This window comes from Bombina bombina, chromosome 1, assembly GCF_027579735.1.
Source record: "Bombina bombina isolate aBomBom1 chromosome 1, aBomBom1.pri, whole genome shotgun sequence".
Lineage (NCBI taxonomy): Eukaryota > Metazoa > Chordata > Amphibia > Anura > Bombinatoridae > Bombina > Bombina bombina.
This window is the reverse complement of record NC_069499.1, coordinates 271917280-271940555: the sequence shown is the minus strand read 5'-3', so window position 1 is coordinate 271940555 and position 23276 is coordinate 271917280. Positions and strand designations below refer to the sequence as shown.

At 39.9% G+C, this 23276-nt stretch overlaps 1 protein-coding gene and 1 long non-coding RNA gene across 2 annotated transcripts in view; both read left to right on the top strand.

The window, feature by feature from the left end:
* Positions 1 to 6264, top strand: LOC128645178 (uncharacterized). The gene is made up of 2 exons (XR_008400085.1): positions 1 to 345; positions 4136 to 6264. It is a non-coding gene; the product is annotated as an uncharacterized LOC128645178 (long non-coding RNA).
* Positions 6265 to 11184: 4920 nt separating this feature from the next.
* AVEN (apoptosis and caspase activation inhibitor) overlaps positions 11185 to 23276 on the top strand; it is an 874431-nt gene continuing 862339 nt past the window's right edge. Inside the window, exon 1 of the mRNA XM_053697981.1 lies at positions 11185 to 11420. Within this exon, the coding sequence (XP_053553956.1) occupies positions 11271 to 11420 (150 nt within the window). The 5' untranslated portion in view covers positions 11185 to 11270. The remainder of the gene's footprint in view (positions 11421 to 23276) is intronic.

Below are 23276 nucleotides of genomic sequence, written 5' to 3'. Positions count from 1 at the left end.
TAAGTATTTTCAGCTAAAGTAACACCCAAAGTTTGTTTCGACAAGATAAGAAGAAGACCACGAGGTGCTTATTGTGAAGAAACAACACATGCCCTATAAAAGAGAGACATTGTTGCTATCTAATGCTGCGCGCCACACACACTCTGTATTACTGTAAAGTGACTTGTTGTCATTTTTGTTGTTATCATGTTTAATTGTACAATTATAACCTTATTAATTTGGAACAGCTGTCTGATGTTAATTTTTTCTTCAACAATTTGGTGCCGAAACCCGGGAGTTTGAAAGCGATTATGGACGGAGCCAGGACTGGAACTATGAGGACAGGAGACCACAGGCGCCAAAAAGGTGAGAACCTTTGTTTCTCAAATTGCTCTCCTATCCTCTGATTCCTAAACCCTCTGTCCTGTCGTGAGTACAAACTCCCAAGAACCTGAGAGAGTTGTATTTTTTGTTTTATGTTTTACATCTTTTGTTATGAATGTGTGAGTGTAAGAGGTCCTTTACAGCGTGTGAATGTACTGCTCCAAGACGCCCCTCTGCGGAGAAAGCAAGTGGGAGCAGTAGTGTGTTAAGTAAGAGGATTCTACTGTCCTCAGAGACAAATGTTTTCTATTTTCTGTGTTTGTTAAGTAAACATAAACTGTTACTAAAATTGTCTGTACAGCAAACAATAGAAGGTTAAGTGTGGGTAGCTGCAGAATTCCTTACTAGTCAACCTTGGTCTGTCAGTACAAAGTCTCTGGGTACCCCCTATGCTCGGCCTATGGACATCGTTGATTAAGTTCAGCTTCAGTCCATTGCTGCTATTGGGCATAGTGCTATTCCCAGAGAACAAGGGCGAATTCTGATCTTTTGATCACCTCTTGGCTTTGTTCCTGAAAACCTTGGACACACTGGTTTGAGTTTGCACGCTCCTATACTGAAGGGCGCATCCCTGAGCTGTAATAGACTTGTCTCTAATGATATATAAAACTGTTGATGTAAGTCCCCTAGCATGGTTTGATTTTGATGATATAAGAGGCCAAGTACTTTTAGGATTTGTCTCCCTACTGTTTATTATTTGGGTTTGTTGGAAAATTAGGAGGGGTTTTTAGTATGGAATTTATATTGTGGGATTTATAGTGTGGGACTTTCCCTGACAGCCACAGTATTGCTAAGAGTCGAGAGAGAAGGGTAAGAGTCCCCTCCATCATAACTGGGTTATGAGAAACGATTCTTAGAAAGGGTGACATGAGGTCATCCTTAAGCAATGGACGTCCAAAATTTCCTCAATAGCCCACAGGAGGAAATGTATAAAGAATATAGTATGTGGGTCAGCTGGCATCTACCTGAATGGTGCAAGCTGACTAAGGGGATGGATGTTGGGTTTCCAAAGGGGAACCTTTGAATTATTCCACTAGCAAAATCTCTATAAAAATAACTGTAGAATCCTATAAGAAACAGCCCAATGTATTTTTTTCTGTAGAAGACAAAGTATGTGTGCTGCAGCTACTTACTGGGTGGGGGCTTCCAACCCCCCTCCCTTCCTCCAGCACAGAGCAGAACAAATTTTGTTGTTGTTTTTTTAACCCTTTTTTTGTCCTAGACTTTATGTGCTGCTAGAAACTTTTTGTTCAACTGAATTAAATGTAAGATTATGTATGTTTTGCACACACACATATGCAAGTCTTTCATTAAAAGACATAAGAGTGTATGTTATGCTTGAGGGCATTTAGGGGTTTCACATCCCTGCTTGGTATGTATATGGGTTAACTGGAATTTTTAAAGGCCAGCACTACTGTGACTTGCATAAGTGACACTGCAATAGCCATACATTGTCCCTTTGTACATTATGGTCCTTCTTTGCAGTAGAATTAATATAAATTACAATATACACAAGATTCTAGTAGTGAATCTTTAAGAGGTCTGATTTGCTAGTTACTTTATTGGTAATTTCACTTTTACTACCCTCAAGTATTTTCACTACTGATAGACCACTAGTACTTACCCCCCTTGAAAGTTTTTTGGTTACTAATGGTAGCCCTTGCATTTATAAGGTTAGATATTTGGTTGTGGGTCTAATTGTATGTGGGTACTGGCAATTGGATGTCTATTGTCATTTGTGACTGCATGCCAAGGCCTTGTGGACTATGTGCCCTAGTCCTGGGGTTTGTGTGCATTTTTTCGTAGAGTGTGTAGAATCTGTGTGCCAGTTTGTCAGTGAGTATCTTTGTAAGTGTATTGGATAGTAAATACATGCGTGTGAGAGTGTGAATATTTATGTCACAGTGTGTACATGTGTGCTGTATATGTATGTATGTGTATACTGTGTATATATACTGTATATATATATATATGTATGCTTTTCTAGGTAGGTTTGGGAGGAGGAATGCATTACTGGGAGCTAGCTGTTGATTGTAGGCTGCACATAGATGGACCTTTTCTTTGGTTCACCTGATGTGTTCAGCTGACTCCCAGTGGTGCCTTGCTGATCCTTTAATAAAGAATGTCAAGTGAATAATGATATTTTGCTAATAGACATGAAATGGAAAATTGTTTACAACTGCATGCTCTAAATAATAAAAGGAAACTGTTGGGTTTTAGTATTGCTGGGGAAAATTATTAGTGCCCCGAGTTTTGACTGTAGTATCTTATGTGCCCAATACCACCTCATGGCAAGATGTATATGCCCCAAGGAGAGGTAACCTTGATGACTAAGGTATGGGAAAAATGCTCACTGCCACATTGGTGTCAGGACTGAATAAAGAAATCCATAAAAAATTGGTTTCTCAATTGGTTTCTGCCCATTCTGATTGGCGATATAAATCAGTCCCAACACTAATGAGCTTAGCGAGCTCAATACAAAGGAACATAGAAGTATAGAAAAAGAAAACACTAAGGGTAATGCCAGTATGTGCCCCTAGGAAACCCCAATAGAAACAGTTTAAGGGATAAATGAGGGGGAACCCAGAAAAGGTAAATGTTATAACTCTGGGAGAACATTTGATGGACTGGGCTTCCAGTGCTACCAATCATGCCCGAGAGCAGAGGGGGTGATGCCTTTGTTCGCCTGACCCTCTCTGACATGCCATACCATTTTGTGGAGTGTTTGGTGGACACTGGAACAGACCGCAGCGTTCTCAAAAGAGCTATAGCTGTTATGAAATTAAAGGCACATCAGCGAGCGATAGATCCTATCACTATGGGTAATAATAAGGTAGATGAAGCAGCCAAGAAGGCAGCTCTCATGATACTCCAACAGTCCTCTGAAACTGTGGAGAATTTGACAATGGAGGTCTTAGAAACCCTCCAAAACCAAACAGGTTCCCTAACTCATTGCAAGTGGGAAAATGCTGGTTGCAAACTGGAAAATAAGGTTTGGAAACATGGGGATGGTAGATTATGTGCACCTACAGTGCTATATCTTGTTTTAGCCAGTTTATCTCATCTCCCTTCCCATGTTTCCAAAGGGGGAATGATTGCAAGAATGATTGCAAGTGTTAATAAATTTTGGTTTGCACCAGGTTTCTCACAATTTGTAACTGAAAGGTGCAAGAAATGCATGATGTGTGCTAAATACACTCCAGGTAAATTGACAAAGGTGGAGATGAAACACCTTGTAAAACCTGACTACCCATTCCAAAGACTGCAAATAAACTATATTCAGCTGCCCAAATATGGTGTGTATGAGTATGTTTTGGTGTGTGTAGACATGTTTTCCTCTTGGGTGAAGGCCTGGTGGGTTGCCAAGGCAACAGCAGGTGTAACAGAAAAAAAATGATAACTGAAATTGTGTGCAGATATGGTCTACCTGAAACAGTAGAATCTGATCAAGGGACTCATTTTACTGGTGTTTGCAGAAATGATGACAGGGTTGCAGATTAATCATCTGGGAAAGTAGAGAGAGCCAATGGTGTTTAAAAAATAAAATAGCTAAAATCTGTGAGCAGACAACCTTTAGCCCTCTTTACAGAAAGACACACCCCAAAGGCAAAGCATGGCCTTTCACCATTTGAAATTTTGTTTGGTAGACCACTAATAGGTCTTTTCTTTCCACAAGAATTACATGGGCAGTATGCTTCTCTAACTGATTATGTTGTTCAGCTGCATGAGCAACTGACTAATTTGTATGGAAAAGTTTTCTCTTCATTACCAGATCCAGAACAAATAACTGGAACTCACCACCTGCACCCTGGCGACTGGGTGGTGATAAGAAGATATGTGAGGAGCCACTTAGAGCCCCGGTTTGACGGCCCATATCAGGTGTTACTGACAACACCCACCTCAGTCAAAGTGGAATGGAAACCAAACTGGATACACGCCTCTCACTGTAAGAAAGTGAACTTCCAGGCCGGTGATAAAAACCTGTGTCAAAAGGGTGAGACCACTGGGGACAAAGTGGGTTAACTAACTGCCAAGATGCACATACTGTCCTGTTTTTTCTGTGTCCTTTTCTTTGTGTTTTATACCTCTATACACCAGTGAAGGGTGACAAACAGACAAATTCCATCTGGCTTTTACACCAACAAACCGCCAAGCAACTGAATGCCACAGACTGTTGGATATGCTCTCATGTTCCTGCCAATCATAAAGGAATCCCTTTAATAGGTGTACCAATATCAATGAATGATTTAAATGTGACAGATTACAGCTATGATGTTCAAATAGATATTGATAACTCTGTTCATAATGCTATCTCAGATCAAAGTACATACTTAGAACTTGCTGGTATAGTTTCTACACCAATAATGTGTCTAGGACCAATGTATGTTAATGACATAGCAAACATGAAAGGTTGCATATTTAGTTTGCCCAATGTATATGTGGGGGAAACAGATTGTAAAATGCTACCTTAACATTTAATATGGAACCTAACAAAGTACCATGTGATACAGTAACTGCTGATTCTAATAGTTTATGTTTTTGTTCAACATTAAAAGCTTTGTGTACCACTAGGTGTGCCTGTCTTGAACAGACAGACAATGATGAATGGACCTGTCAAACTCAGTTATATAACAATATGAGATGGTTTCAACTATGGCTGGGAAAGATGGTAAGATTATTCCAATGGTCCTCAAACAAGGTATAAGTAAGAATTATTCTCATCTGGATGTAGTTTCCTGCCTGGACAGGTTGGGGAATTGAGCTAGCAAATAGAATTAACAAATATGCTAGTATTATGGATGGGATTATTAATGAGACTACAAGTTTTACACATGAATAAAGTAAAAGAGTTACAACAAAGATCTAAAGATATAGCTAAGGAAGGATGGGATTGATTGGAACCTGGTTTAAAAATATGCTTACAAATCTTTTAAAATCCATAGTGGTAGTGATAGGAGTAATTCTAATGTGCCTAATTGTTTGGAAATTGTTAATGATTTGTGTTTCTCATTGCAGAAAAAGATGAAGATACCGATTGTTTAGGGTGATGATACAACAGTTACAGAGATGACCGACTGATAACTTAGTTCAGCTACCTGCCTTCCCTGCAGACCCTCCAGTCATTTTAGGAGACAGGTGGAAGATCTCATCTCTGCGAGGGGGTCCCACAATTGCACCTCATCAGCTTTGGGCCTACTACAGGATTTGGACCTAGGCCTGTGAAGGGATGCAGTTCTGGCTGCTGTTGTTATCTGTTTAGATAGAGATTGCATATTTTGTGTTTGCGTGCTACCAATAAAGATGTGTGAATGCTTAGAGGAAATGATAACTATGTAGGCAGATCTGGAATGGAGGCTCAGCATCCCACTGTCTATGCAGCTTATCTGTATACTCAGTGATATACAGTCTGTCTAAGGGGTCATTTCCAGGTAGGAAGGTTGTTAGTTAGTCAAGTAAGAGACACAAAGTAATAATGGCGTGATAATAAACGCAAGGTAATAGGTAATACATGTGATAATAAAATTATCAAAAGGGTGAGAAATGTTAAGGAAAAATATTTTTAATTCTGTATATATATTTTACTTATGTGTTATAAGGGACTGACAAGTGATATTTTTAAACAGTTACATTTCTTTTTGTCAATTCAGCTAGTACAGAAACTGCTGTATATGCAAAGTAAGTATTTTCAGCTAAAGTAACACCCAAAGTTTGTATCGACAAGATAAGAAGAAGACCACGAGGTGCTTATTGTGAAGAAACAACACATGCCCTATAAAAGAGAGACATTGTTGCTATCCAATGCTGCGCGCCACACACACTCTGTATTACTGTAAAGTGACTTGTTGTCATTTTTGTTGTAATCATGTTTAATTGTACAATTATAACCTTATTAATTTGGAACAGCTGTCTGATGTTAATTTTTTCTTCAACAAACTCTACTGATCCTAAGTCTATTCCTGTGCTCTTGTGTGTCATTGATAAAGGGGTGTGCAACTGGAGTGTAAACTGCATCATAATTCCATTATACATGTGTAATATGCTTATATTTGAAACGTTAACAAAGCTTTGAATAAAATTTGAAATGCAGAGGGTTAAAAAAAGAGGTGCAAGTGACTGACACGTAGAAACTACTGTGCTAGCTAAAGAGACAAAACAATTATGAGTGACTGATAATTATAAGAAGGGATTCATAAAGTATTATATACAGAAACATTTTTACATATACGCTTATTTGCAAAAAAGCTAGCGCTGCTTTTCTATACCTTTTAATTGTGCATGTAACCTGCTGCTGATACAGCAGTAAACCGCCCGCACATGCATTTTCCTTCTACACATTCTCTAGATGCTGACAGTGACATCAACAGAGCTTGTGCATGCCCGGCATCTAAGGATGTACTAGCAACTCGTCCTATTTATGATAAATGTTATTATATAACCAGTGATAAGATATAAAAGAACAATGTAATGCAGACACTAGTGCATTGCAAACATAATTATTATTTAATCTGAAATTCAGTTTTTATGTTTCCCTGATTTGTTAACCAATGTTTAAATGTTTTTTCTTTCATGATTTTGTGCAACTTTCTAATTTAATTTTGATTGCTATCTTTATTTTAAAAAGCAGGAATGTAAGCATAGGAGCCGGCCCATTTTTGGTTCAGCACCTGGGTAAATGTGGTGTTTACATTTGTATTTATGTATTTATATGTGTATGTACAGTATCTCACAAAAGTGAGTACACCCCTCACATTTTTGTAAATATTTTATTATATCTTTTCATGTGACAACACTGAAGAAATGACACTTTGCTACAATGTAAAGTAGTGAGTGTACAGCCTGTTTAACAGTGTAAATTTGCTGTCCCATCAAAATAACTCAACACACAGCCATTAATGTCTAAATCGTTGGCAACAAAAGTGAGTACACCCCTAAGTGTAAATGTCCAAATTGGGCCCAAAGTGTCAATATGTTGTGTGGCCACCATTATTTTCCAGCACTGCCTTAACCTTCTTGGGCATGGAGTTCACCAGAGCATCACAGGTTGCCACTGGAGTCCTCATCCACTTCTCCATGATGACATCACGGAGCTGGTGGATGTTAGTCCCCCACCTTCTGTTTGAGGATGCCCCACAGATGCTCAATAGGGTTTAGGTCTGGACACATGCTTGGCCAGTCCATCATCTTTACCCTCAGCTTCTTTAGCAAGGCAGTGGTTGTCTTGGAGGTGTGTTTGGGGTTGTTATCATGTTGGAATACTGCCCTGCAGCCCAGTCTCTGATGCTCTTCTTCAGTATGTCACAATACATGTTGGCATTCATGGTTCCCTCAATGAACTGTAGCTCCCCAGTGCAGGCAGCACTCATGCAGGCCCAGACCATGACACTCCCACCACCATGCATAACTGTAGACAAGACACACTTGTCTTTGTACTCCTCCCCTGGTTACCGGCACACATGCTTGACACCATCTGAACCAAATAAGTTTATATTGGTTTCATCGGACCACAGGACATGGTTCCAGTAATCCATGTCCTTAGTCTTGTCTTCAGCAAACTGTTTGCAGGCTTTCTTGTGCATCATCTTTAGAAGAGGCTTCCTTCTGGGACGACAGCCATGCAGAGCCAATTTGATGCAGTGTGCGGTGTATGGTCTGAGCACTGACAGACTGACCCCCCACCCCTTCAACCTCTGCAGCAATGCTGGCAGCACTCATATGTCAAAGACAACCTCTAGATATGACGCTGAGCATGTGCGCTCAACTTCTTTGGTCGACCATGGTGATGCCTGTTCTGAGTGCAACCTGTCCTGTGAAACCGCTGTATGGTCTTGCCCACCGTGCTGCAGCTCAGTTTCAGAGTCTTGGCAATTTTCTTATAGCCTAGGTCATCTTTATGTAGCACAACAATTCTTTTTTTCAGATCCTCAGAGAGTTCTTTACTATGAGGTGCCATGTTGAACTTCCGGTGACCAGTATGAGAGAGTGTGAGAGCAATAACACCAAATTTAACACACCTGCTCCATATTCACACCTGAGACCTTGTAAAACTAATGAGTCACATGACACCAGAGAGGGAAAATGGCTAATTGGGCCCAATTTGGACATTTCCACTTAGGGGCGTACTCACTTTTGTTGCCAACAGTTTAGACATTAAGTGCTGTGATTTGTGTTATTTTCAGGGGACAGCAAATTTACACTGTTATACAGGCTGTATACACTTACTACTTTACATTGTAGCAAAGTGTAATTTCTTCAGTGTTGTCACATGAAAAGATATAATAAAATATTTACAAAAATGTGAGGGGTGTACTCACTTTTGGGAGATACTGTATGTATTTACAGACACATACCTGTATAAACACATAAATATTTATGTACAGACATATAGACATATTTATAGAAGTGCATTGGAGCCATTTACAGTCAAGTAGATGAAAACATGTAAAAATATATTTATTAATATATTTATATTTAATTGTTATAGTGCGTATTTACTGTAAATATTTCACATTCCAATGTTCTGCACATAGCAGATTATGTTCTATGTGTTAATAAATAGATATTCTTATAAATATATGTATTTATCTATACCTATATACAATCATCTATATACAGGTATATATATATATATATATATATATATATATATATATATTGTACCAAAATACACACACACGCACAAACACTCACACACAGACTCACACACACATAAAGACACTTTCACACACAAAGAAACTTACACACACACTCAGAACCCCCCCCAAAAAAAAAATAATAAAAAAAATAAATAAATACACACACAGGCAAGAGAGAAATGTGCAGTATGTTACAAATGCATAATGTCACCTTTTTGGCTGTGGCTGTTTCCAACCTAACCCAGACTCAGATTTAAACCCGGAAAGACACACAAATGGATGTCCGAATTGTCCGGGTCATTTCTGCAGGTGGCAACTCTAAGCTACATCAGTCCCATACTAGAAGACATTTGAGGATGCAAAATCTTAACTTTTTAAAACAAGATCATAATATAAATTAAAGTGATTGTAAACTTTAATGAATTAAATTTGCATAAATGTAGTCTGTGTATTTAATTAATTAAAGCCCTGTATAAAAAATAATCTTAACAACAGGGGAACTTTAATTCATTAAAGTTTACAAAGACACTTACCTTTAAAAATACTTACCATTGCGTTATGGTAAACATAACGCTGATCATATGCCCCTGTTTTTAAGATAATTTTTTGATACTGGGCTTTAATTCATTAATGTTTACAATCACTTTAATTGAGATGTTACCCAATAGATCAGATTGGTCCATTAAAGAGGAGTTGGGACAGAAATAGAGAATAACTACAAAGGGAAACTCAATGGAATTTATTATTAGACACCCTATAATGAAAGGGACATGAAACCTAAATTTTGTCTTTCATGATATAGAGAAAACAATTTTAAACAACATCCCAATTTACTTATATTACCTAATTAGCTTAATTCTTTAGATATCCTTTGTTGAAGAAATAGCAAGGCACATGAGTGAGCCAATCACACAAAGCATCTATGTGCAGCCACCAGTCAGCAGCTACTGATCCTATTTAGATATGCTTTTCAACAAAGAATATCAAGAGAATTAAGCTATTTAGATAATAGAAGTAAAATGGAAAGTTGTTTAAAATTAAATGCTCTGTCTAAATCACGAAGGAAAAATTAAAGGGATAGTAAAGTCTAAATTAAACTTTAATGATTCGGACAGGGCATGCAATTTTAAACAACTTTCTAATTTACTTTTATCATCACATTTGCTTTGTTCTCTTGTTATTCTTAGTTGAAAGTTAAACCTAGGTAGGCTCATATGCTAATTACTAAGCCCTTGAAGGCCGCTTCTTATCTGGGGAAAAAAATATTTCTTTAATGTGTAAATTACCCACTTTAAACAACTTGAGATTTTTATATTTTTACACCTTTTTGTGTAATTTAACTCTGAAAATGGACCAATTTCTAATTCTCAGAATTTGAAATGTATCCTGCTGACTTATCAAGGTGAACCCTGCTACACATCTGTCCCTAATTAGCTTTATCGAAAAACAACTGCAAAACAATGCTTTGTATACTAACTTTATGACAAGCCTTGTGGTCTCTGGACTAAAGCCCAAATTGTCTCCTCCAAATAAGGCAAATGGTGGGAGGAGTTTGGCTACTAAAAAATAACTGCAGTAAAAAGGATGTTAATTTGACTGATATGATTAGTTTTCCAGTGGCATATGCACATATGCTGTGAGTCCCTGTGCATCACCAGTGAAATACCTCACTAGAGCTGCTGGTGGTGTGTATTGCATTATTCAAACCACCTCTGACTCTGATAAGTTGTGTCAAATAAGAGGCGGCACTCAGAATAGGTGGCAGTACCTTTTCATTACAGTGAGCAACGTTTCTCTGATAAGTTGTGGTGTTCAAATGCTGATGCACAGGCACGCACAGCAATTTCAAAATTGTTTGTTCAAAACTGAACTACACGTCATTCATGATGCACACTTTAATTTTGACTTTTCCATTCCTTTAAGGGTTAATACCTTGCCTCAAAGTAACAGAAATGTGTCCTAGTTTATATAAACAGGTGGGCTTGGGTATTCGTTTCTTAAATTGATTTTTTTTTCTGTTGAAAACCCTCAACTGTCAGCAAAGGGTTAACACTGTTTTTTTTTTAATCCTTCATAGCTGATGTTTAGGACGGAAAAGTGTTCTAGATATTGAAATTGCCATAGACAGTGACACTTCCTAAGCACGGAACACAGTGACTCAATCTTATTTTCTAGGGGAAGGTGAACACCTCTCTGCAGCGCTCTATTTGAAGACGCAGTGCGGGGAAGGGTTTATCGGTAACACTTGCTTTATAATATAGATACAGGTTATATATGGAACGCGGCCGTGGGAAGCACCGGAGGGGAGGTGGCGGGGCCCGGAGGAGGCCCGGTGGGGATAGATGGGACAGAGGAGGCGGAACAGACAGGGAGTCAGCGAACGTGGCACGTGGAAGGAGAAGAGAGCTCGAGACACCTCAAAAGGTGAGAGAGCGGAAGGGGCGGAACTGTCAGTGTTTAGCCTAAAATACATTCATGCCATGGCTAAATGACCCAGAGCTATTCTAAATCCCAATAGGTTATCAAATTATGCCATGGCATTTCATGAGCATATTTGTCAATACTTGTAGGATGAAGTTACTACAAAATTATTTCTCAGGTGGTCCTTTTCTTCTGACAGGTGTAGTGGAAAACAAAGTAGTTTCTACTTACCAATACCCTTAAAATATATGTGAAAGATAATGTCAAGTACCTTAAAAGGCACATTAAAGACATACTGTGTTCTATTTAAATGTACTGCATATTTAATTGTTCCTGTTCTAAAAAAATTGGTTTTATGTATGATGTGTCACTGTGAGACAGAGCTGTCAGTCTTCCTGAAAGCAAGCTTCTATCCTTTCTGACCAGCTTTCTATTAGGTGTCTTAGGGGGCTTTTGGCTCTAAAGGGGAGCCTAGCACCCCCAATATAAGCACTAAAATGATTTAAAGGGACAGTGAACCCAAATGATTCAGATAGAGCATGCAATTTTAAGCAACTTTCTTATTTATTCCTATTATCAATTTTTCTTCGTTATCTTGCTATCTGTATTTGAAAAAGAAGGCATCTAGGCTTTTTTTTTTGTTCAGGACTCTGAATTTATCCACCAATCAGCAAGAACAACCCAGGTTGTTCACCAAAAATGGGCCGGCATCTAAACTTACATTCCAAGAGAATGAAGAAAATTTGATAATAGGAGTAAATTAGAAAGTTGCTTAAAATTTCATGCTCTATCTGAATCACGATAGAAAGAATTTGGGTTCAGTGTCCCTTTAAGTTTTAACCCTTTAAGGACACAGCTTTCAGTTTGCTCAATTGTTTTATGACGGAAAAATTCCGTCATATGTCCTTAAGAGGTTAAAAGAGGAGATGATGCTTTATAAAATGTAACCCTTTTATTTATTAAAGTGATTCAAATGTTTGTGTCTGTCCAGCTGTTCTGTCATTACAAAGAAGACACATGCCAAAAACACAGTTTCGGTCTATATTGTGGGTTGAGGTGATTTAAAAAAATTAACATCAGATCCGTCATTTGAAAGAGGGGTGTCCCACCATTTAATTAAGGGGTTCCATGCCCTTACTGCTAGCTGTCAATTAAATGGGAATAGGTACAAATACATGGGAGAACTGGGTGAGTGAAAAATAAATGACATAATGTATGACATTTTGTATAGGGTGTTTTGTGCAATCATTTTATGTTTGTTGTTTTTACTACACCCTGAGTTTGGACAGGGTAGAAGCATGCATGCATACATACATACATACACACATACATTGTCAACGTGTAAGGCATCCCTAACTAAAGTCAGAAGTTTTTGTTGTTTTACAGTATATCTACTATTTCCAAGGTGAGATATTATTTTATTTCTACTCATTTTCTTTATAATTTTCAAGATAGAGCAAAAATGCTAAATATTTAGGAACTAATGACTTGCATACTGCTGTTTACTATGTACATTTTGGAAAATATCACAATTTTTTTTTCTCATTCCATTTAGTGGTGTTTTATAATTTTTGATAAATGCATTTTCAAAAAGTACTTAGGGCTAGATTACGAGTGGAGCACTATTTATCGCTCTTGCGCTAACTCCGCTAAAAGTAAGCTTTTTGTGTGGTCGGGTAATGCTCATGTTACAAGTTGAAAGTAAAAAGTTTTTGCGTGTGTGCAAAAAGCTGAACTTCAAATATTGCAACCATGTTAACTTATTCCCCCATAGAATCAATAGGGCTTGAAAAGTGAAAGAAAAAAAAAAAAACGTACACACAAACCCAATCACATTTTCTCAAGTGCACTAACCTGACATAAAATTTGAATATTAATTTCACATTCCAATTCACATAGAAGAATATGTTCAATGTATTCATAAATATATATATATATATATATATATATATATATATATATATATATATATATATATATATATATATATACACTCAAAGAACAAAGTATTGCAGTATGCAGTGATACCTTTTTTATTGGACTAACATAATATTTAAAAGACAAGCTTTCGAAAATAGCTGAGAATAGCCAGAAAGAATAAATAAACAGAGGAGAGTAAATAGGTCAGATGAGAGAAAAAACAAAAAGGAAAAAGAAACCAATATAGGACAATAAGATGAGAGATTGTAGAAAGTTATGGTAGTGTGTGAGAAAGCCAGAGTCTACATTAAGTCCTTCATTTCTGGTATTGAAATGTGTGATCATTTTAAACTCAAACGTCTTTCGTTCATGAGAGTCTTTGAAATACCCTTTAAGAATTTTAATCCTGAGGTTAAGGATGGAGTGACCAGTCTGGGTGAAGTGATGACCAACAGGGGTACAATATTCATTTTCCTTGTGGTTTTTGATCGAGTGTCTGTGTAGATTCATTCTGAGATGCAGCTTTAGGCCAGTTTCTCCAATGTAGCAACCTCTGTCACACGCACTTTGGTAAAAATAGTAAAACCGAGGCTACTGTCTTCTATGAAATATTAATTTCCCAACAAGTAATCTTTCTAAAAAACATGCCAAAAGCTAAAAACACGATTTTTGAAATAACAAAACTTTAAATACATAATAGCATTTTACAATATAATACTTCTAAATAATTTATTGTATACATATGTACAATATAACCACAACGCAAAGCTCATATAGGTGTATTTTTCACTATTGTATTGTATCAAAAGGGGTTGAGTTTCGGTTGATACATGTATATTGTATTTTCGTTCAATACTGTCTTAAGTGATCATAAACATTACACCTTCAATGTAGGTGGAGACGCTGCTTTTAAAATTCCGTCAGTATCAGAAAAGCATCCACAGAGATGTATAGTAAAATGGCTACTGTGACTGCCTTCAAACACTGATTTTTGCCCTTTTTTTAACATTTCACCCACAATCCCAAGTCGGACCCCTTTTTAAAATATCATCATTACCACAATGCTTTTATCATTGGGCTCTAAATGTGTTACCAAACAGCCCTGGCATAATTTTCATTAGTCCGTGAGAGAGCTGCAAGGAATGAGTTTGCATTCTGTGCGTCTCTTTGAAGGGTTGAGCATATGTAAAGCAAACATATGTCAATACAATATTGATCACTGACTGTGAGGTACATCTGAAATAGTATATTAGTTCTACTGGGAGCAAAAAAAAGAGTAATACCCTTTATTTTGAATAATCTGAATTCCAAAATCAGCTATTATCACAAAACCAAGATCTAAGGTGTAGACAATGGTGGGTTTCTTGCATGAGAGTACAAAGGCAGCACTAAAATGTATTGTCTTGGTACACCTTATTATACTGATAAAGAAACAGAGAAAGCAACACAGTGCCCGGTTTTCAGAATGGCCTATACAAGTAGACAGTGTATGCAGGAAGACCACAAGGGCTATTTTCAGGAACTCAGTTGTCATGGTTATATTGACTGTTACAATGGAGTTGTAGGGGTTAGAAAAAGAGTTTACAGTATAGCATGGTGCCATTGTTTGACATTTTGAGCTGTGATGCCTTTTCGTGGTAGCAACAGAATTCTTGTTGTACTAAAAGCCAAAATATTGGAATGATAGACCTCGCTCTATCAATCTTTAGCTTCTTCTATCCTCATGAGCAAGTAAGACAATCCCTCAACTTAAAAATATGAGTATATATTAGTGTTCTGATATGTGTATTATATTCTTTATGTACCCAGCTTTAATAACCTACCTATTTTCCTTAAGCAATGCCTGATTAGTGTAGGAGACAGAGATTGCTAGTTTTCCATGACGTAATGTATGTATATATACACTTTATGGCCTAAAGTATGTAAATCCCTACTAATTATTGATTTCAGGTGTTTCAGCTGAACTTTTCGCTAATAGTTGCATACAATCCAGCACATATCCATTAAATCTTCATAGACAAACATTGGCTGTACAATGATTCATAATGAAGAGCTCAGTGACTTTAAATGTGCCACAGTTATAGGATGCCTTTGCCACAAGTCAATTTATGAAATGTCTGCCCTATTAGATCTGCCCTGGTCAATTGTAAGTGTAGGAGTAACAATAGCCCAGCCACAAAGTTGTAGACCATGCTAACTCACTGAGTGGGGCTGGCAAATGCTGAAGCACGTAGCATGTAAAAATTGCATATTATCTGTTGCATCACTCACCACACAGTTCTAAATCAGCTCTGGAAGCAATATCGGTACAAGAACTGCTATTTGGGAGCTTTATTAAATGGGTTTTCATGCGGAGCAGCTTTATACGTCTCACATTAACATGCGCAAAGCTAAACGTCGGCTAGAGTGATGTAAAGCATGCCACCACACTTTGCTATATGGCAGTCTGATGGAACAATCTGTGTGTGGTGGATGCCAGGAGAACACTACCTACCATAATGCATAGTGCCTACTATAAAATCTGGTGGAGGAGGGATAATGGTCTGAGGCTGTATTTTCAGGGTCTGGGATGGGCCCCTGTAACGTCTGGGTGGACAGGGGTTCACACTTTCCCTATTATTGACAAAACTGGAGGTCCACGCCACACAAAGATGCAGTATGATAATAGCAGTGTTTATTGTGCACGTATTACAATCATATTAGTCAGTAATCAGCTTATCAAGCAAGGCCGTTATTAAACTATAATGTGTTACTTAGCTACATTGCATATGTAACAGGGATGTTGTCCAGTCAGCACAATCACACCTTTCTTCACTCTATTGCATTACTCCAGTCTAGCCCTCTCTTCTTCTGTGTAGTCATTCAGCCTTGTCTTTCAGTCTCGTCTCCCCTCTTCAGTGCTACTAATAACACCGTTAGTTGCAGACTTGTCTATACGTTATGTCAATCATATTGCATATAAATGTTTTACTTAACAGAAAGCATTTTCCCAAAAACAAAATGAGTACATAACAAAGTTTTTCACATACAGAAAGTGTCTTACAGCAGCAGCCCGCAAAGGAATGTGCCCCCCTGCTACTTCAAATTTAACCTTTTTAATGCCCTTATGCCGTTCTATTTCGTCATAATTACACTGGGCTTTAGTGCCATTAGGATTAAATAGAATGTCATAACAGTTGGCTGTCCTAAAGCCATGATGTGATCGCGGTCTGGAGGGCGTGCCCTAGCATCACAGGGACGCCCCCCTGACCTGATTCCATCCTTGAAATCTCGTGATCGCGTACACGATCGCAGTCTATCAATTTGTTTACATCGGAACAACGTTCTGATGTAGATAAATTAACCCTGTCGAAGGATGCTGTCTGGTAACAAAGCAGCAGAGTACAAAACAGTAGAAAATCATGTGTAACTCAACTTTTAAAAGGCCTTTCTATTAAAGGGTTATATGTGCTACACATATGTATATACTGAATAAACATACTATGTATCTATACTGTGTGTGTATGTATGTATATGTGTGTGTATGTACGTATATGTGTGTGTATGTACAGTGGATATAAAAAGTCTACATACCCCTGTTAAAATGTCAGGTTTCTGTGATGTAAAAAAATGAGACAAAGATAAATAATTTCAGAACTTTTTCCACCTTTAATGTGACCTATAAACTGTACAACTCAATTGAAAAACAAACTGAAAGCTTTTAGGTAAAGGAAAATTAAAAATAAAAAAATAAAATAATATGGTTGTATAAGTGTGAACACCCTTAAACTAATACTTTATTGAAGCACCTTTTGATTTTATTGCAGCACTCAGTCTTTTGGGGTATGAGTTTTTCAGCATGGCACATCCTTAACTTGGCAAGATTTGCCCACTCTTCTTTGCAAAAACACTCTAAATCTGTCAGAATGCGAAGACATCTCCTGTGCACAGCCCTCTTCAGATCACCTCACAGATTTTGAATTGGATTCAGGTCTGGGCTCTGGCTGGGCCATCCCAAAACTTTAATCTCTTTCTGGTGAAGCCATTCCTTTGTTGATTTGGATGTATGCTTTGGGTCGTTGTCATGCTGAAAGATGAAGTTCCTCTTCATGTTCAGCTTTCTAGCAGAAGCCTGAAGGTTTTGTGCCAATATTGTCTGGTATTTGGAACTGTTCATTATTCCCTCTACCTAGACTAAGGCCCCAGTTCCAGCTGAAGAAAAACAGCCCCAAAGCATGATGCTGACACCACCATGCTTCACTGTGGGTATGGTATTCTTCTGGTGATATGCAGTGTTGTTTTTGCGCCAAACATATCTTTAGGAATTATGGCCAAAAAGTTCAACTTTGGTTTCATCAGACCATAACACCTTTTGCAACATGCTTTTGGGAAACGTCAGATGTGTTTTTGCAAAATTTAGCTGGGCTTGGATTTTGTTTTTGTAAGAAAAGGCTTCCGTCTTGCCACTCTACCCCATAGCCCAGACATATGAAGAATACGGGCGATTGTTGACACATGTACCACACAGCCAGTACTTGCCAGATATTCCTGCAGCTCCTTTAATGTTGCTGTAGGCCTCTTGGCAGCCTCCCAGACCAGTTTTCTTCTCATCTTTTCATCAATTTTGGAGGGACATCCAGTTCTTGGTAATGTCACTGTTGCACCATATTTTCTTCACTTGATGATGACTGTCTTCACTGTGTTCCATGATATATCTAATGCCTTGGAAATTCTTTTGTACCCTTCTCCTGACTGATACTTTTTAACAATGAGATCCCTCTGATGCGTTGGAAGCTCTCTGTGGACCATGGCTTTTGCTGTAGGATGCGACTAACAAAATGTCAGAAAAACCTACTAGAACAGCCGAACTTTATTTGGGGTTAATCAGAGGCACTTTAAATGATGGCAGGTGTGTGTACTGACTCCTAGCGATTTTCAGTTCATCATGACTTGTTTCTTGTCAGTGAGCCTTCAAACTGTTCACTCCTTCTACAACAAACAAATGCACTACCCCTCCTTATACAGGAACTCTTCTTTTAAAGTGAAATGATTGTCAAGAGACATTTCAGTTTACTTCCGTTTTCCAATTTAATTTGTTGAAAAGCAGGTCAGTAGGCTCAGGAGTGTGGACCATTATATGGCAGAAGTTTTGCAAAAATATTTTTAACAATGTTAAACATTTACTAGAGCACTATAGATGGAGCAGTGTTTGCTCTCATGTAATGCTCCAGACACATGCAACTACCTAGCTATATATAGTTTTTAACAAATACTTAGAAAACTTTTAAATGGTATTCTCTGTCTGAATCACAAAATAAAATGTTTGGGTTTTATTTCACTTTTAACTATGGGTTCAACCTCTTTGCAGGGATTAAACACATAGAGCGTTAAAAATTTTTTACTAATGCATTTTCCCTTTGTACTTTTTTTTTTTTATTTCAATAATTTTGATTGGTTTTATAAATTTCACAGCAATATACCATACAATACAGGTTAACATGGTAAAATACAAAAATAGTTCACAGAAGTCTTGTTAATGAACCCGGTCTCATTTTCTTTTTTATTTGTGGTAAGAGAATTCGACGAAAAAGTAAATATGTCAAGAAGAATTGGTAGGCTAGGGAGAGAGGGGAGGGGGAGGGAAAGGAAAGAGGAAGGGAGAATAAGAAGCAGGAGAGACAAAGCAAATATCAAATTATAGTAATATCAAATTATAGTAATCCTATATAATAAAAGGCCAAGTGTGTTTGTCCGAAGCTGTCATGCGCAGTAGACAGCACAGCACGAGGACAAACACACCTGGCCTTTGAGAGTCTCTAAGTCTCTGCTCTGCAGCGCGAGCAGAAGTGGCCGGGGCGTGACCGACCGTGAAGGGGGCGTGACCGAGTGCGAGGGACGTGATGGGGGTGGGGCCGAGCGTGATGGGGGCGGGGCCAGGCGGGCCGTGAAAGGCTGTGTAGTCTGAGAGCTCAAAACAGCTCAAAAGAGGGGAGAGAGGGGGTAGGGAAAATATAAGAAAGGTGAGAGAGAGATCAAGAGGGGAGATAAGGAGGGGGAGAGACAGCAAAAGAGAGGGGGAGGGAGAGCAAAAAAAAAGGGGACAGAGAGATCAAAAGAGAGGGGGGGAAGAGAAAGAGAGGGGGAGGAGAGGGAGAGAGAGGGGGAGTGAGAGAGGGGAGGGGAGGGGAGGGAGGGAGAGAGGGGGAAGGGGAGGGAGAGAGGGGGAAGGGGAGGGAGAGAGGGGGAGGGAGAGAGAGGGGGGGGGAGGGGGAAGGGGAGAGAGGGAGGGGGAGGAAGAGAGGGAGGGGAGGGGAAGGGAGGGGGAGGGAGAGAGAGAGGGGAGGGAGGGGGAGGGGAGGGGAAGGGAGGGGGAGGGAGAGAGAGAGGGGAGGGAGGGGGAGAGGGAGGGGAGGGGGAGGAAGAGAGGGAGGGGAGGGAGAGAAAGAGGGGAGGGGGAGTGAGAGAGAGGAGGGAGAGAGAGAAGGGAGGGGGAGGGGAGGGGAGGGGGAGGGGAGGGGAGGGGGAGGGGAGGGAGAGAGAGAAGGGAGGGGGAGGGGAGGGAGAGAGAGGGGGGAGGGGAGGGAGAGAGAGAAGGGAGGGGGAGGGAGAGAGAGAAGGGAGGGGGAGGGGAGGGAGAGAGAGAAGGGAGGGGGAGGGGAGGGAGAGAGAGAAGGGAGGGAGAGAGAGAAGGGAGGGAGAGAGAGAGAGAGAGGGGGGGAGAGAGAGAGAGAGGGGGGAGAGAGGGGGAGAGAGAGAGAGAGATGAGGGGGGGAGAGAGACAGGGGGGAGAGAGAGCGCAAAAGAGAGGGGTGAGAGAGAGCGCAAAAGAGAGGGGTGAGAGAGAGCGCAAAAGAGAGGTTAGAGAGAGAGCACAAAAGAGAGGGGGATAGAGAGAGCGCAAAAGAGAGGGGGAGAGAGAGAGCGCAAAAGAGGGGGGGAGAGAGAGCGCAAAAGAGGGGGGGGAGAGAGAGAGCGCAAAAGAGGGGGGGAGAGAGAGAGAGCGCAAAAGAGAGGGGGAGAGAGAGAGCGCAAAAGAGGGGGGAGAGAGAGCGCAAAAGAGGGGGGATAGAGAGAGCGCAAAAGAGGGGGGATAGAGAGAGCGCAAAAGAGGGGGGGAGAGAGAGAGCGCAAAAGAGGGGGGGAGAGAGAGAGCGCAAAAGAGAGGGGGGAGAGAGAGCGCAAAAGAGAGGGGGGGGAGAGAGAGCGCAAAAGAGAGGGGGAGAGAGAGAGCGCAAAAGAGGGGGGAGAGAGAGAGCGCAAAAGAGAGGGGGGGAGAGAGTGCAAAAGAGGGGGGGAGAGAGATCACAAAAGAGGGGGGAGAGAGAGCGTAAAAGAGAGGGGGGGAGAGAGAGATCTCAAAAGAGAGGGGGAGAGAGAGCGCAAAAGAGAGGGGCAGGGAGAGAGCGCAAGGGGTGGGACCGCTGTACCCTGCAAAAAATGGCCCGTGTGAACGGGCTTTAGGACTAGTATAATATAATTCCCCGGTATATCCATGTACATCTCAACCAAGGGGATTAACTAGTGCAATAAAACACATAATCAGAGTAGTCATTCAGTTATCATCTGGTAAGCACGTCATTTGTATGCCTTGTTCCCACAAAAAGAGAATGTCATTGATAAAGTTGTGTTTGCCTATGTAATAGTAATGCATTTTTTCCAGAGCCAGAGTATGTTCTGCCTCTGACACCCATTGTGCAACCGTGGGAATCGTTTGGGTCTTCCACAACCTTGGGATTACCCTTTTTGTGCAGGCCAACATTATTTGAAACAGTTTTTTGTGGTATACACAGTGAAGTGGTGGGACAAGGTTAAGTAGGATGATACAAGGGTTGAGAGCTATATTCGTACCCAAGATTCGGTTAATACTTTGCTCTAATCGTGTCCAGAAACCAGTAATATGTGGACAGGTCCACCAAATATGGGTCCTAGTCCCTATGTCTCCGAACCTTCTCCAGCAGCCCGAAGAAGCGGTCGGATAAATGTATCGGAGACGTTGTGGTGTTAGGTACCAGCGAGCTAATATTTTATAATTCAGTTCAGACATGATCAAAGAAGTAGAGGCTGAGTGAGTTGCCCTAAAGCAATGTTTCCAGTCATCGTCACTAAGATTGTCTAGTAGTTCTGCATTCCATTTCAGCAAATATGCAGGCCGTTGCACAGGGAAAGATCCTCTGAGCAATTTATATACTAATGAAATATGATGAGCCCTCTTAACATTAGGGTTAGTGCATAGCTGCTCAAATGCCGTTAGTGGTCTCAGAACATTAAGTTTGTGTGTGCTACTGTGGAGCGCATGTCTGATCTGCAGGTATGAGTACCAATTATGAAAAGGAGAGCCTAGTTCATTTTTTAGTGATACTCTGTCTTTAACCTCTCCTGAGTCCAACAATAAATAAATGGGAACATTTTGTAGATGGTCTCTATTACATTTATATGAGTAAGTGAGGTATGTTGTAGGAAAATGTGATTATTTAGCAACTGGGTTAAGGGGGAAACTGGAGTGGAGATTCCTTTTATATGTGTGATTACATAGTCCCAAACGTCAAGAGTGGCTTTAATATAACTGTTCTGGTATGTTGGTAGTGGCCTATTGACTTTAGGGAGCCAGGCAATATCTCTCATACACTTGACCTCCATCAGAGAACTTTCAATGTGAACCCACAAATTAGCAGGATGTGAGTGATTCCAAGAAATCACTCTGGCTAAGTGTACAGCTCTATAGTAGTTCATGAGGTTAGGGACATTAAGTCCCCCATCCTCTTTGCTTAGATAAAAGAGTATCTTGAGATACCCTAGGTTTTTTATAAGACCAAATAAATGAGTTGAGCATCCTCTGCTGGACACGAAGGTACGAGTCGGACAGGGCCATCGGTAGTGTCTGGAAAAGATATAAATACTTTGATACTATCATCATTTTAAGAGTATTTATTCTTCCCATCCAGGACAGATGCCCCTGCTTATGCCAAGCCTCAAGTAGAGCCTTTACTGAATGTTGAAGAGAGACATAGTTAACTTGGTACAGATCTTGGACAAATTTGGGAATTATCAGTCCCAAATATTTAATCTTGTCTGTGATACTGAATTCGGTGTTGTGCGTTATAAATTCTACATCTTGTGGTGGCGTGTTTATTAGCGCTATGCCCGATTTCCCCATATTAAAAAAAAAGTTAGATACTTGTTTTTAAGCTTCCAATGTCTGTGTCAGAGCAGGAAGAGTAGTAGAAGGAGATTGGAAGGTGAGGATCACATTGTCCGCAAACAGGCACTTTCGGGTGATGTTGTCATACTGTATACCGAGGATATCCGGATTATTTCTAATCTGTATGGCCAAAATTTCAACTGTTATAGCGAATAATAGTGGTGACAGCAGGCATCCTTGGCGGGTGCCGTTCATTATAGGGAAGGGTTGTGAAACAGTACCATTGATTTGAACTCTAGCTCGGAGACCCGAATATAATGCTTGAATTCTGGAGAGAAATATATTTGAAAAGCCAAACCTTGACAGGCCCCCCCCCCCCACATAAAGTGCCAGTCGACCCTGTCGAAGGCCTTCTCTGCATCTTTGGATAGGAGGGTAAGAGGAGTCCTATTATCATGAGCGGCCTGCAAGGAATGTAAAACTCTAATGGTATTGTCCTTTGCTTCCCTCTCTCTGACAAATCCCACCTGATCCGGCTGTACAATGTTTGGTAAGACGATATTCATACGGTTTGCAAGTATTTTGACATAAAGCTTTATATCAATGTTTATAAGTGAGAGAGGCCTGTAATTTCCTACCTGGGTACTTGGTTTGTCAGCTTTTGGAATAACCTTAATGAGAGCTTCCAACAGGGGTTGGGAGAAAGTTTTGCCTTTGTCTATTGAAGAAAATAGCGTGTGTAATGATGGACCTAGCTGGTACTGAAGAAGTTGGTAAAATTTGGCATTAAACCGTCCGGTCCGGGGGACTTGCCATTCGGG